General features: G+C 50.6%; 1 protein-coding gene across 1 annotated transcript in view; it reads left to right on the top strand.

The window, feature by feature from the left end:
* Positions 1-12,653, top strand: part of WDR18 (WD repeat domain 18) — a 58,267-nt gene extending 45,614 nt beyond the window's left edge. The window contains exons 8-10 of the mRNA XM_086946718.1: positions 891-1,057; positions 10,387-10,455; positions 11,803-12,653. Of these exons, the coding sequence (XP_086802844.1) occupies positions 891-1,057; positions 10,387-10,455; positions 11,803-11,928 (362 nt within the window). The 3' untranslated portion in view covers positions 11,929-12,653. The remainder of the gene's footprint in view (positions 1-890; positions 1,058-10,386; positions 10,456-11,802) is intronic.
* The last annotated feature ends 1,588 nt before the right edge of the window (positions 12,654-14,241 follow it).

Raw genomic sequence — 14,241 nt, 5'->3', positions numbered from 1 at the left:
GCAGCTAGTAGATAGTTGCAGTTGCTGTTACATGCCTTTCACGTCTGTCCCACTCTGTGCCTGGGAGCCCCTTGTGTCTGCCTTGCTCTGTGCCTGGGAGCCATGTCTGGTATCTACTGTTTAGCCTGCTGAAACTAAAGTATTTGATGTCTGTCTTGATCTATCAACTGCAGCCCTAGCCTGACTTCTCTCTCAAGTCTGCTCTCTGTGGCTGCCTGGCCTTCCATGTTTAAGCAGGTGACTAGTGTTGGTCCCCAGTCTGTCTTCAGTGTCTGATCTTCTGAAATCTTCACTATGCTTTTCCTAACTTACTCTGCCATCTACATCCCTAGTCTGTTTTCACTGTTTGCCCTGACCAGTCCTTTCCAGTCAGTCTGTTATCCCGGTTTGCCCTACACTGTAATCTCCAGCCATAGTCCGTGCTGATCCTCCTGCTGTTCGAGTAGGAATTCTACCCAAGCAGCGGGGGAAAAACTCTGCTGCAGTACGCGGAGTGGAGTTTTCTTCACTCCGCAGAGTGCAGAAACTCAGTGAACGGAGTTCACAGCCCAGGCCTACTTCTTTGTTTCCGAGGCAGGGGTATCTTAATCCCTAGTCTGTCTTCACTGTGTGTTCTGTGCTGTCATTTCCAGTCCTAATCTGTTTGCCCTTCATGGTCATCTCCAGACTTTCTGTGCTGTTTGCCTTGCAGTGTCATTTCGGTCCTTTGTCTGTCTTCACTGTTTGCCCTCCATGGTCCTCTCCAGCCCCAGTTTGCCTTTGCTGTTTGCCCTGCACAATCATATTCAGCTCGCCTGTCTTCACTGTTTGCCCTGCACGGTTCTCCAGCCTCACTTTGTCTGTCTCTTCCCTACTGTTCATTTGACTGGCTATGTTTGCTTTTGCCTCAGGCCCTGTGACGAATGCGGTCATCATTCCTGCTCCAGCCAGCATGTTCAGCACAGACAGTCGGCCGAGTATCCCCCTTCCTCGGTTCAGCAAACATCTGCAGGGAGCAGAGAGCAATGATGAGCAAGGGAATGGCGGAGTGACCTTACGACTTGGCCTTCACAAGCAGGTACATGCCAGCATACTGGCGCATTGAAATAAATGGACACGGTCTGAGGGAGGGACATGGTGTGTGGCTGATGGTGGACTTTTGTTCTTTATAGTCCTGAAACTGCCTCAACTCCATGTCATTCAGCCGGTGGGGTTCTGGTCTTGGGTAGTAAAGCTGCCCAGTCGTGGGTACTGGTGCTGTCCATTCTTGGGTACTGGCGCTGCCTGGTCTGCGGTACTGATGCACAGCCCGGTATTTGGTACTGGTGCCGCCTAATCATGGAAACTGGTGCATCATGAAGACACTCATGTTACTGGCATACTCCAAGCTGATAACCTCCCAAAACGAGCATTGGCAAACCCAGTAGGTCTAGGCTTTACCAGTGGTTCTTATCCATGCTGTAGTACATCCCCAGTGCTGTGCCATCTGTCAATGAAAAACAAACAAGACACTATGAATGGCTGCCTCATTTTGTAGCTCACCAGGCAGGTACACACTTTGTAAATTAAAATAGCGTCATTTTCTGAGGCGTGCTCACCATGCAATTGCGTGTCAACAAAATGAAGCACGCTTTTGTCTTTTTAATTTGAGGTGCTCTCACCACGCAAGGCTGCGCCTACAAAATGATGCAAGCTCGTTTTTTAAAGCGCGCTGTAAGCTGACAGTCTGTCTTTTCACCAACAGACAGGGCTATCTGGTTGACAAGATGTAAAATGTTTTAAAATCCCTTTCACAGTGATACTGGCAGCTTTGCCCCAGTTGGAGGCTATAGCGGACTGATGGTGAGAGGGTAGTGGCGGATCGTTCTGCTTTTTAGGGTTGTTGTATGTCTCCTGTGTTCTGCAGGTTCCTTGTTGGAAAACCAACAGACCCACTGTCATTTGCAATAGGGTCTTTTTCTGGCCCTTTTGTGGAGGAAGCAGCAGGGTTCTTCACCCCTGTGCTACCTCCTTAAGGTTCTTGGTGGGTGACTGGTTGGACTTGTGTGCGCAGGTGGGCTTAAGTTATTCTTCCTTCACCTACTCCTTGAGTTTTTGAAAAATATGCTTTGTACTTTGTTTTATGACCAAATCTTCTCAATAAGGTAAGTACGTTTTTTACTAAAAATACTTTTCACTTTCAAAAGTCGACACGGTGCCGTTTCTGAACAGTATGTTTGCCTATGGAGGGAAACAATAATGTGGTTAAACAGGTACTTTCACAACATGCGTTTCCAGTCTGCGGGACCAGAAGTCAGCAAGGGGCTAGGGTCGGGTGCGTACCAAAACTGCACCACTGGCGGCACAGGGCCGGCCGGGGGCAGAGGTCAAAATCTGAATTCTGACCAATGCGTTTCATTGGCGACTGGGGGTGCTCAAAGCTCCACTACTTGCAGGTAAGTAAATCGGTTGCTGGGGCCAAGCTTTGGGGGTTCGGTCAAGCACAGAGGTAGGGCCACATAGCAGCACCAAACATACACCACCAGCGGCATGGGGCGGCCGGGTGCAGGGTGCAAATTCAGAGTCAGACTCCCAGTTCTTTTCAATGGTGATTCTGCTTTCAACAAACAGGCTGCAGGCGTTTGACCGTACGTTGCAGGAAGGACCCCAACAAGGTGAGTAGAGATGTAGAAGGTCGTAGGGGCACCCTCGATTTAGCCCACCGAGGCGCAGGGGCTTCCGGTGCAAGGGTGTCTTTTCATGTCAGAGTGTTCTTACCGGAGCCAGTCACGGTCAGGGGGAGCCTCTGGATTCAAGCTGCAGGCTTCGCAGAGTCCAAGAGGGGTCAGCCAATGCTGGACTTGAGGTCACGATCGCTGAGGAAACTGTTTTGTGTCGGTGGGCCACCGGGCACAGGCCGTAGGGCACCAGAGTTCTTTGTGTTGGTTTCTTGGGGACAGAACCACTGTCTTCTGGTCTTTTTCAAAGTTCAGGCAGTCTTCCTCGTTTCTGGAAGTCACTGGCAGCAAGACGGGTGTCTTCTTGCAGGGTCTTAGAAGCTGGAGACCAGTCTGTAGGGCTTGGGGCCAAGTCAGCTGCCGTCTTCTGGCTTCAATGCATGGCGTCTTCATCATCCTTCTTAGGTTGCAGGTAAATAACTTCACGGTCTAAGGAAGCCTCCTAAATACTAGATTTAGGGTGCGTTTTAAGGGAGTAACAGGTAGGGCCAATGGGCACCTCACCTGTGGTGACTACACCCTCTATTAAGCCACCCTCTTGTGGGAGGGGGCATAGATCTAGCCCTGACTGGAGGAGTCCGCTCATCTTCAAGATGGAAAGGACTGAAAAGTGTGCTTAACTTTGCCTCCTCCACCTGAGAGTGGAGTTTGCAAGGTATGCACACCACCTAGCCTGTAAAAGTTGTATATAAAGTGGGGGCTACCATCTGCTGCTAGCAGCAGAGTCTGGGGGCTGCATTACAAAGGCAGCAGGCCTTTGAAGCTTCCCCTTTGAGCACTGGGTCCATCCTGCGGGCGGAGATTGACACCTCTGCCCAGGATGTGCATTGGTTCTGGTCCCAGAGAGCAGGGGCTCTCTACCCAGGGGTCCAGAAACATGTCTGTGTGTGGCTGGCTGCCAAAAGCCAGTCAGTGGCCATACCAGGGTCGGTAGGTTTTCAGGGAGCACCTCCTGAGGTGCCCTTTGAGAACATGTTTTACTAAATCTCACACTGGCATCAGTGTGGATTGATTACACAGAGTTGTCATGGTGCTGTGGAACTTGAGTTGTCGAGTTATCCTGCCCTTGTACTCCTTCTAGCTTGCCTGGCACTTAAAGTATTTAATAATGGGCTTAAATATTGTAGGGGTATAGCTACTCCTGCAGATATGTCCCCGTCTGGGATATGATATAGTGCACCCTGCCTTAGGGCTGTGAGGCCTGCTAGAGGAGTGACTTGCCTATGCTTTCAGGCAGTGCTGGTTGGCATGGCACCCAGGCAGGTTCTTATGTTGGCTTTGTCGGTTTCTCCCTCACGGGGGCATGCAAGCTGCAAGGGCAGTGCCATGGTCCCAGAGTGGGGGGTCCTAGGGGACCCTCCTCTGCTCCCAGGCCCTACGTACCCAGGGTACCACTTACTTTGGACTTGCAGGGGGGTTAGAAGTACCAATTGGGGATTTCTTTTAGGTAAGAAGCACTGCACAGGGGACCTGTTTGGCAGAGCCGCTGTGCGCTACAATCAAAACCAAGCAAAAAGTGGGGGCTCAGCATGTCGATAGGCCCATCTCACAGTGGGTGATTGGTGGGATTTGTGTGTGTGCACATGTATGTACGTGGGCTGTAGGGATCCTTCCCTCCTTTGCTCTGCATATTCCGTTGGGTGGAAGGAGCTCTAGAGTAGGTTTTTTTATTGGAAGGGGGCGGAGGGAGTTATCTGTGGGGGAATATCGTGTGGGAAGTTGTGGCAAGTGGGAGCCTCTTGAGTGGTTCACCTTTGCTGTTATAAGTTCCTTCTTCTGTGTACGCACGCGTCCTTCCCATCTGTGCTCTGTTAAATCATTGGGAGGTGGGGGTGGCGATCTGTTAATTGGGGAGTGGGAGACAGGTTGTCCTGCGGCCAGAGGTTCCTTGCAAGATTTTTTTCCATTTATAGTTGGGGGGGTAGATTCTCTCTCTACTCTCATCCTTTGTTGAAGGTTAATTATATTTTTCTTTGATTAGAGGAGAATTTTCTAAAGCTTAGATTGTGCAGGTCTTTGAAAGCTGTAATTAGCATATTATTAATGACCCTGGTGGTTGCGCTCTGGTGTCCTGTGCTCTCAGGCAGGCTGTGCAGGATGAAGGCAGTGTAGTGTGCCTGCTCTGTGTGGAGGCTGGGCACATGATGCCTGCTCTTGGCGTAGGCTGCGCGTGCGGTGCCTGCTCTTGGCGTAGGCTGCGTGCTGACTTTTGTGAATATATCTCAATGGGATACAAAACCTGCAAAAATCGTACATTTAGACGAATCCTTGTGAATTTAGATTGTGAGAACTGTTTGACAAATGAATTATGAATCCACTCTTTGTAGGGTTTATTTTGGTGATGAAAAAAATCTTTCAAATGAATGAATTGTTCGTTTCTTTGTATCCCTGTGTTTTTGTTCTATTTTTTAAATTTTTCCTTTTATTATTCTAAGTTAATGGTTATATGTGCGTCTTTGGTATGGCAGGCAGATGATATAATAACTGAAGAACAATCCCATTGTTGGACACTTACCCCACTTGGTATCGATCTCCAAGCTTGCAAGGGGTTGTTGGATTGTCCTCTCTTGTCAGTGCGCAGCGACAGGCGTTGCGCACCTGTTTTGTCATCTTTCAGCTGGCTCCCATCGTCGCCCACACGGAGAGCCTTATACTGGCTTCCAGTCAGGAAGCGGAGCGTGTTGAAGAGTTGCTCTCACCCATAAAGCACTGTTGGATGGACCTCCGCGTATCTTAAGAGCATACTGCGGTGCCTGCTCTTGGCAGACACTGAGCACGGAATGCCTGCTCTGGGCAGTCGCTGCGCACAGGGCGCCTGCCCTGGACAGAGGGGCTGTGCACAGTCTATGCATTGGGGAGTCTGCCTATATCTTTATGGCTAGCTCAAAGAAAGCTGGAATGAAGTTGAGCGGTGAAAAGCGAAGCTCCAGTCAGCAGATCATTGCAGAGTGTCTGGTTTCTGAGAGGGTGCAGTTAATGAAGAGTGATGTGGTGGTCTTGAAGCAGCAGCGTCTTACACTATTTCCTGAGTCGGAGCAGTGTTGGTGCGGCCCTGATGGATATGGCTCTTGTTCCACATCCTGGGTGCAGAGATGGAAATAGCCTGCTGCCTTGTTTTTCTTTTTTTTACACTTCCCTCTGATTGTGTTTTGGTTGCAGCTGTTGAGACCTATGCGCGCCCCCCCCTCCTCCCGGATGGTCAGCTTTTTAAACTTATAGAGCGGGTGCTGGACCTCATGGCTTTCCAGGTGACGCTGCTGGGTTTGAAGGTGGTGTGAGCTGGCAAGAGCAGCCAGTAGAGTTCTGTCAGGATGGGGTGATGTGATCATGTTTCTTTAGGCCTTTGATAAGACATGGTTTTTTACTTTCTTCGGTAGAGAGAGCTGGTACCCAGCTGTCCCTCCTTTCTCTGTGATTGGTTCCATTCCAGTGAGGTCGGTGTCCAGGGACTTGTCATTGGGGCTAAGTTAGGTCCGAATCCGTCTAGATTCAGCGTTTGCGCCAGGTTTGAACCGATTGCTGCTTCTTGGTATTGGCGAATGTGAGGCAATGGAGTGTATTATATGGTGAGGTTGTGCAGCCTCACTGTGTAATACACTCACCAACCCTTTTAGGCCCTTGGGTTTCGTTTGTGAAACCTTCAGCTGAACCTGGGTAGCTGTGGCTCTGAGCAGCACGGCTTACACAAAGGAACAAGTGTAAAGCATTTAAATAACAACAACAAAGTAATTGAAAAAGAAATCTAAATCCAATTAAAAAAATACATTATATTTTTGTGTTTTTAGACCCCACAACTTAAAAGATCCGCCGAAGAGTTCCTGAGACTATTTTTTACAAGATATAGTAAATCAGGTTATTTTACTCAACCGTGAACATGAATTACTAAATTCGATGAATTTGGCACTTAGAAACTTTTCCCCAGTCAGGGGGGACCAGCGGGGTCCTCAGAAACAGTTACCTCAGCAGATGACTCAGTCTTCAGTCAGTTCCTGGCACTTTTATCCTTTGCAGGGCTTTCCTATGGAAGTGTTCCTGATGCTGAAGATGCTCAAAGGATGCGTTGCGGTAGAAGGTGGGGTCTTGCTGCGACTATTCCTCGATCCACAAAGGGAGTCCTGGTCACAGGGTCGATGTCCCATGCTGACCGAAGCCCAGTCTGTCACTGGACTACTAGTTGCCCATTATCTTCGTCACAGGCCAATCCTTCCTGGGTCTTCATTGTGGGGAGGGGGGGCTCTGGAGGGACTCTTGTCTCCTGTGTCTTCAAGCAAGACACAGGAGACAGTCCCACTCCTTTGGTAGCCAAGTGCAGTAGGTGTAGCCTTCAAAAGTACAGCTTCTATTTGCTGGCCCCACAGTGCAGCAGGGCAGTCTTTCTTTGGTCCTCCTTTCAATCCAGTCGAGATCTGAGTTTGGGGTGCCAGGGTTACCCTACTTATGCTCAGAAAATGGCTAGTAGGGCAGGATGTGGTCTGTAGCCAGTGGGCTACCAGGTTCCCTCTCACCTGATGACCACTTCCTGCAAAGTATGGCATCCCAGGATGCACTTTTATGCCCACTGCCAATATGGAAGAACCCCTCACACAGCGTGTGTGGTGCTACCTCGCCCAACCCAGAGGTGCAGCTACACAACCCTGGAAAACTGGTTTGACAATTGTTTTCCCCTTCCCCCGTCCCACTTGCCACCCTGGCACATTGGAGCAGCCCTTCTCTCAAGTGTTACTCCTTTGCCCTACAAAGGCGGCAGCTTCTTTGAATCTCGTCTTATGGGCCAAACCCTGTGTAACTTCCTGTAGAAGGGAGGTGACACCTCCTTCCAGAGCAGGACCCTATTGTATCCTTTCATTAGCCCGTCCTTCCAGGAGAGCACAAAGCTGTCCCTGCTACAGGGCCCGCGTGCAACCAATACGGCTACAAAGGACTGACTGCAATAAAGTGGCACCTTTGCTGAAGTTGCACTCTGCAACTTGTTACATTAATGTCGACCTGAGACTCACTAAAGTATACAAAAAAGTGATGGATGAGATGCTTGAATGAATCTGAGCCCCTGGTAATTAGTAAAGGCCGCTCCCAATCCACGGATATTTTGCCGTATGTCCCCTCCGTTTAGACCCAGCTATTTGGAAATTGGTCTTGACCCTGTGCCTCATGGGAACAGTCCAGCCCAACCTGCCAGACCAGGCCCGCCCTGGACCGGAAACAAGCATCCTGGGTCCGGTTTCACCCTAGTTATGGGCTCATCAGGCTTGGTTCCAGTTACAGTGTGCATGGGACCCACTTCTAGGCATACCCGTCCTATTCAGGGTGACACACTAAAGTACATAAAAAAGCGATGCAATTACTAGTGGCTGAGATAATTCGAACATTCCACCCATCTCTATTTGTGTACTCTTGAGACTCAAGTCTGATGTAACTAGTTGTTTGATTCCTTGGATGACCCACGTTGGTCGCACTGTTCCAGAGTTAGTGCAGCTGAGGTGTCAGCGTGTAAGTCTGCACTCGCCAATTGGGAGACAAAGCTTTTCCACAATAAAAACGACGGCGTTTTCTCTGTCAAAACTTGTAAAGTTACATGTTCTGCTGGTGGAATATGTTGCACCCTGCCTTAGGATTCTGCCAAAGGGGTGACGTACACATATACTGGGGAAGATCTGGCTTCGCTATTGCTTTAAATGTCTAGGTTTTGCCAGCTGTTAACCTGCTCATGGTAGCTGGGAGTCTCGTCTTACTCGTGCCACACCCAGGGTGGCCAAACCAGTGCAATCTTTGGGAGGACCCTAGGGGTACCACTTACTAATGACTTACAGGTAAGCTAGCTCAGCCAGTTGGATAAAAGCCAGTTCTACATATCAGTTTACGGAAAAGGGCACAGTCACTGAGGTCTGTCGAAAGACCAGCAACATCAGTCCAAAAATGTGCGGGTGGCCATATAAAAAGAGGCATGTCCTTTCAGTGAATAAGAGGAATTGTGCTTTGGCCGGCTTGAGTGTCCCGTTTAATGCTCCTAGTATCCTGGATTGAAGTATTGTTTGCAACTCTATATTAATGTACAAAAACTATTCTGGCTTCAATAGTCCATTTGCTAGGCGCTTTTCATGTTCAAGCGCTGCACGTGATATCTTAGCATAGAGCCGACAAAATGTAAAGAAACACTTCAGGTGTGTACATCTTTTATTGAAACATTCATCTTTTCATCGTCCTTGATCGAAAGTAAACTGCATGATATTCCTGCGTTACTTCGCTGTCTGCCGCAAGGAGGAGGATCAACTTCTATACAGTTTGATAAGATGATGCAGTGTAAAATTCCACGTGGAGTCACCCCAACAATCTGCAACTTTGTTGTCATTACTACTGAGCTTGATGAAACTGTGATAGATTCCCCTAGTTAATCAAACCCACACTGCCCAGCACTCTTGCTACTCCTGACCCTCTCTGCCTGTGCTCAGCCTTCTGATGACTTCCATGACGCACGTCACATTGGGCTGATGCTGCAGACGGCTTTATTGACCTATCGGACCAGGGGCAGTTCCAACCTGCTCACTTCTATCATGCGCATCTCACAGGGCGAAAGCCGCAGCCAAGTTCAATGACGCGTCAGAAAATGCGGTGTGCACAACCTGCATACTTCCTGATGTGCGTCACATTGGCGGACGCAGAAGTCAGGATTAATGAGTGACCCGTCCGATGATGGGCCGGACCCAGCCTGCTGACTTCCATCATGCATGTTACCTTGGGCGTAAGAAACAAACTGCTTCAGCACAGGGCATCTTATCTCTGATGCACATAGCGATGGCAAAGGCTGTGCAGTAGTGCGGCTGCTCAGGCCATTGCTTTTCACCCAGTCTCCCTCTCACCGTGGCGATGCTGGCTGGATAACAGGTGTGTGCACTGGTGCGACTACTTAGTCCCTCTCACAGTGGCGATGCTGGCCGGATAAAGGATATATGCACTGTTGTGACTGCTCGGTCTCCCTCTAACCTGGCGATCGTGGCCGGATAAAAGATGTGTGCACTAGTGCGGCTGCTTACAGTCTCCCTCTCACCGTGGCGATGCTGGCCGGATAAAGGATATATGCACTGTTGCGACTGCTCAGTCTCCCTCTCACCGTGGTGATGCTGGCGGATAAAAGATGTGTGCACTAGTGCTGCTGCTTACAGTCTCCCTCTCACCGTGGCGATGCTGGCCGGATAAAGGATATATGCACTGTTGCGACTGCTCAGTCTCCCTCTCACTGTGGTGATGCTGGCGGATAAAAGATGTGTGCACTAGTGCTGCTGCTCAGTGTCTCCTTCTCACCGCGGCGATGTTGGCGGGATAAAGGATATGTGCCCTATTGTAGCCGAGCTTCTTCAGGCTGTGTACAAAGGAAAGGTAGCTTCCCAGATGAAGTGATGGGACTGAATGTGGGATCAGGGTTTTGCAAACATGATCTCCTGACTGCAAATGACAGACCTAGAGATGCTTTTGCATGTCCTCGTTTCTCACCCCTTCACACAATGTGTCTTCTCTAGTGCATGAAACAAGTGGCCAACAGGACAGTGGGTTAAGATAAAGCGGGTATTGGTGTCTGAAACCCAGAGGACCTTTGGTAAGGCAAAGCCTCTCCGTGTCTTTGGAGCAGAGTGCCTCGCCCCAGGTCCTAGTACAGCCTGGCTCTTCGTCTCCTGATTTAATCTCTTGTCTCTTTCAGGGTTCGGCAGAGACTTACCTGCAGAAAGCAGAGCGACTGCATGGCCTGATGTGCGACCCCCTGGATAAGGTAAGTACTGCCGCAGCCCCATCCCGTCCTACCTCCACCCTAGGCGAGGCGCTGCTTCCATGTCCTGTGACAGCAAAAGGTGCAAGTGTAACTGAGGCTTTGATGGGGAGCCAGGGGCGGAGGAGGGCAGAGCCTTGATGGCACAAACCGTTAAAGAGCGAATGTGAGCTGCAATGAAGAGTTCCCAAGCGGCATTTAATAAATGTGTCTGCAAGACTAGTGCCTTCCAATCGCTCCAGGAGCCATGGGTTTCTACCTCTCATCATCCTGCTTACTATTCGAGGGGTGTGGCACTCCGCTTTCCAATCATCCCCCACACCTGCCCAGCATCCTCCCACCCATGGGGTCCTATCATCCTCTCATTGATTAGGTCCCAGCGTCACACCTGCCCTGCATCTTCCTTTGAATGTGGGGGTAGGGGTCCCATGATCATACTTGCTCAGCATCCTCCCATCCTTAGGTCCCAGGAGCCTCCTTCCCCTCACTAGGCTCTTCTCAGGTCTTTGGACTAACCCTTCTCCCTCGCTTTGCCCTCCTTGGGTCTCGGATCCCACCTTGCCCTGCCCTCCTCGGTTTTGGAATTCCACCTTGCCCTGCCCTCCTTGGATCCCTCCTTCCCCTTTACCTTGCCCTCATCGGGTCTTGGATCTCCCTTGCCGTTCCCACCTCGGGTCTTGGATCAAACCTTCCCCCTTGCCTTGCATGGGTCTTGGATCCCACTTGCCCTTTGCCCTGCCCTCCTTGGGTCTTGGATCCCACCTTGCCCCTAACCCTGCCCTCCTTGGACCCCACCTTGCCCCTCACCTTGCCCCTCTCCCTGCCCTCTTTGGGTTTTGGATCCCACCTTGCCCTGCCCTCCTTGGGTCTCGGATCCCATTTTGTCCCTCGCCCTGCCCTCCTTGGGTCTCGGATCTCACCTCACCTTGCCCTGCTCCTGTTTTGGAATTCCACCTTCCCCCTTGCCCTGCCCTCCTCGTATCTTAGATCACAACTTCCCCCTTACCATGCCTTCATCGGGTCTTGGATCCACCTTGCCCTGCCCTCCTTGGATCCCAACTTGCCCCTCGTCCTGCCCTCCTTGGGTCTTGGATCCCACCGTGCCCTGCCCTCCTCGGGTCTTGGATCCCACCTCGCCCTGCCCTCCTCGGGTCTTGGATCCCACCTCGCCCTGCCCTCCTCGGGTCTTGGATCCCACCTTCCTCCTTGCCATGTCCTCCTCTGATCTGGGATCCCACCTTGCCCTGCCCTCCTTGGGTCTTGGATCTCACCTCCCCATCCCCCTCTTCCTTTGGTCGTCAGATTCTCTGCCCGACTCAGCTCAGTGCTATCCCTCCTCTTTCTTCACAGAGTGACCTCGGTGACTCGGAGCAGCTGAAGGTTCGAGTGACTGAGCTCGAGGATGAGGTCAGCACCTTAAGGAAGATTAACAAAGACCTCTTTGACTTCTCCGCCCGCATTATCACCAAGCTATAAGGCCACGACTGCTGCCTACGGCCAGTAATGTACAAGCCGTGTCACCTAAGGCCTGGACTGCTCCGTGGGAACTGCGCCCTCCACTCCGTGCGTCTGCCTGTATCACACACTTGTCGTGGACCTCACATAACTGACTGTGGCTAGTAACTCTCTCAGCTTTCATTACCACCAAGCATTGGACCTACAGCTGTTTCTTGTGGCAAGTTCTACTCCGAGCTGGAAGGTTGTGTTACCTGCAGCCTGTAACAGTTTACTCAACTATCAGCTCTAAACCTACTCCTGCCTGCTGTAGCCGGTGCAGCTACACACACAGCCATCTGTGCACACCTGTGCATATGTGTTGCCAATCAAGGAAAGAATCAGCCTGTGAACACGTCGTTCTGAAGGTTACGCACAGACATCTTTTTGTATTAATCATATGTCATGAATAGTTTTCACTGATGTGTCCTCTCCCCTGTGTAAACACACCTGCACACACTGAGCTTGCCTCTACTCACATGCTACATAGATATGTTTTCATGCCATCATAGCCGCTCTAGCATTTCATTAGACCTTGATCGGAAACCAGTCGAAGGCCGCTTTTCCAGGGAGTACCTGGATTGGCAATATGTTATTTTCTTTCTTGTAGTTAATTCATATTTTTGTTGCTAGCAAATGTTTGGTACACTTGTTGGAACACTGATTGGTGTATATATATTTTTTTTAATAAAGAAATATTGAAAATATTTGACATTGCAGTAAAGTTATGTAGACCTGGGTGTCGACGCTTACACGACTTTATACTGTATTCTTATCTACAATGGTTTGCGGTGAGGTGGGGCATGACTGCTTCTTCAGGATCTGTGATCGAGTGAGAGTTGATGGGTATGGACTAATACCTCTTGTTCGAATACACAGGTCAAGAGTTGTGTATGTATGTGAACATAAGTAATTTCACTTGCGACTGGTAACACAATCCTTTATTCCAAGCTCACTTATTTCCTATATGCCTGCCTAAAAGGCTTAGCTTCTCTTGGTTTCTCTTTATTTTCAGGATTTTAATTCACTGTAGTGTGACAAACTGGAGGCTGTCACTTCCTTGGTTTAGAAAACTGAAAATAACTGGGTATCCGAGCCTTCCAATCACACATTGCACAGGTGCCTTGAGGTCCCCGGAGCGAGCACGCAGCGCCACAGTGCCGGCTTTATCACTTGAGTGACTGTTCATTAGGCCTCGTGTACAGACGGCGATAGCTGTCCGCCGTTTGCTTGTGTTAGACTGAGGGCTTACCAATAACTAATAGTGTGCTTAGAACTCACCCACTGCTTCATTGTAACCAATGACTTTCCTTGTTCATGGTGTGTGCCCCTCCCCTGGAGCAGAGCCCCTTTACCATCCTTCTGATTGGGTGCCTTGCATCCTTCCATTGCTCTAGGGGGACTCCTTGTTTCTTTTTCGCGAAGCACTCCATGAGCGTGCGCGTTTGCAGGATCTACGGTTACGCCCACTAGGAGCCACACTGAAAGGCGGCAGAGGGGTGCACTTTTTTCCCTTTAGGGAAGGGCATTGGCTGGCTAGGGGTCACACGTGCAGGGGCGCATATGTCGCATGTGTTGGGAGGTCCCTCGTCAGTTATTTGCATAATCTGTGTTAAGTCTTATCCAGTCAATCTGAAAGAGACACGTTAGTGATAGATTCCTTACCTTAAAATATCCCCAGGCGTCAGACTGGATCCGGAAAATTTTGCGTAGCAGTACCCTTGCGCGTCGGTAGGCGTCGTCTGCGGCTCCGCGTCCGTCGTCGGCGTCGTGGGCGCCGTGATGACGTCGTCGGAGTACTTAGACGCCGCCTCCGCGTGCTGACGTCAGTTCTTCTTTTTTCCGCGCCAGCCAGCGCAGATCTGGAAAAAGCAGTTCCCTAGTCATTTTCTGACTAACTTTTTGGATCTTTTGATCTATTTCGAAGTCTTCACGACTCCGACGGTGCCATTAGGGATGCCCGGCTTCAAGCACTGCGACGAGTGCGAACGCCTCATGTCGATTACGGATCCGCATCGCCTGTGCCTGACGTGTTTGGGCGTCGACCATGACGACGAGGCCTGCTCCGACTGTCGGGCCCTCTCGAGAAAGGCCAGGCGGGAGCGGTCCCGCAGGCGACTCGAGATCCGCCAGTCGGCTCCGCGCCGTGTGAGGTCCCGGTCCCACGGGAGGTCGAGGGACAGGTCGTGGGGGCGGAGCCGTCACAGCTCCGGGAGTCGGCGCCACTCCTCCGGGTCCAAGTCGTCAGGTAAGAAGCCGAAGAGACATCATCGCTCTTCCGACTCCCCCCCGACG

Source organism: Lissotriton vulgaris, chromosome 12 (assembly GCF_964263255.1).
Source record: "Lissotriton vulgaris chromosome 12, aLisVul1.2, whole genome shotgun sequence".
NCBI lineage: Eukaryota > Metazoa > Chordata > Amphibia > Caudata > Salamandridae > Lissotriton > Lissotriton vulgaris.
Note: the sequence above shows the minus strand (reverse complement) of the source record. Positions and strands in the feature narration are given on the sequence as shown.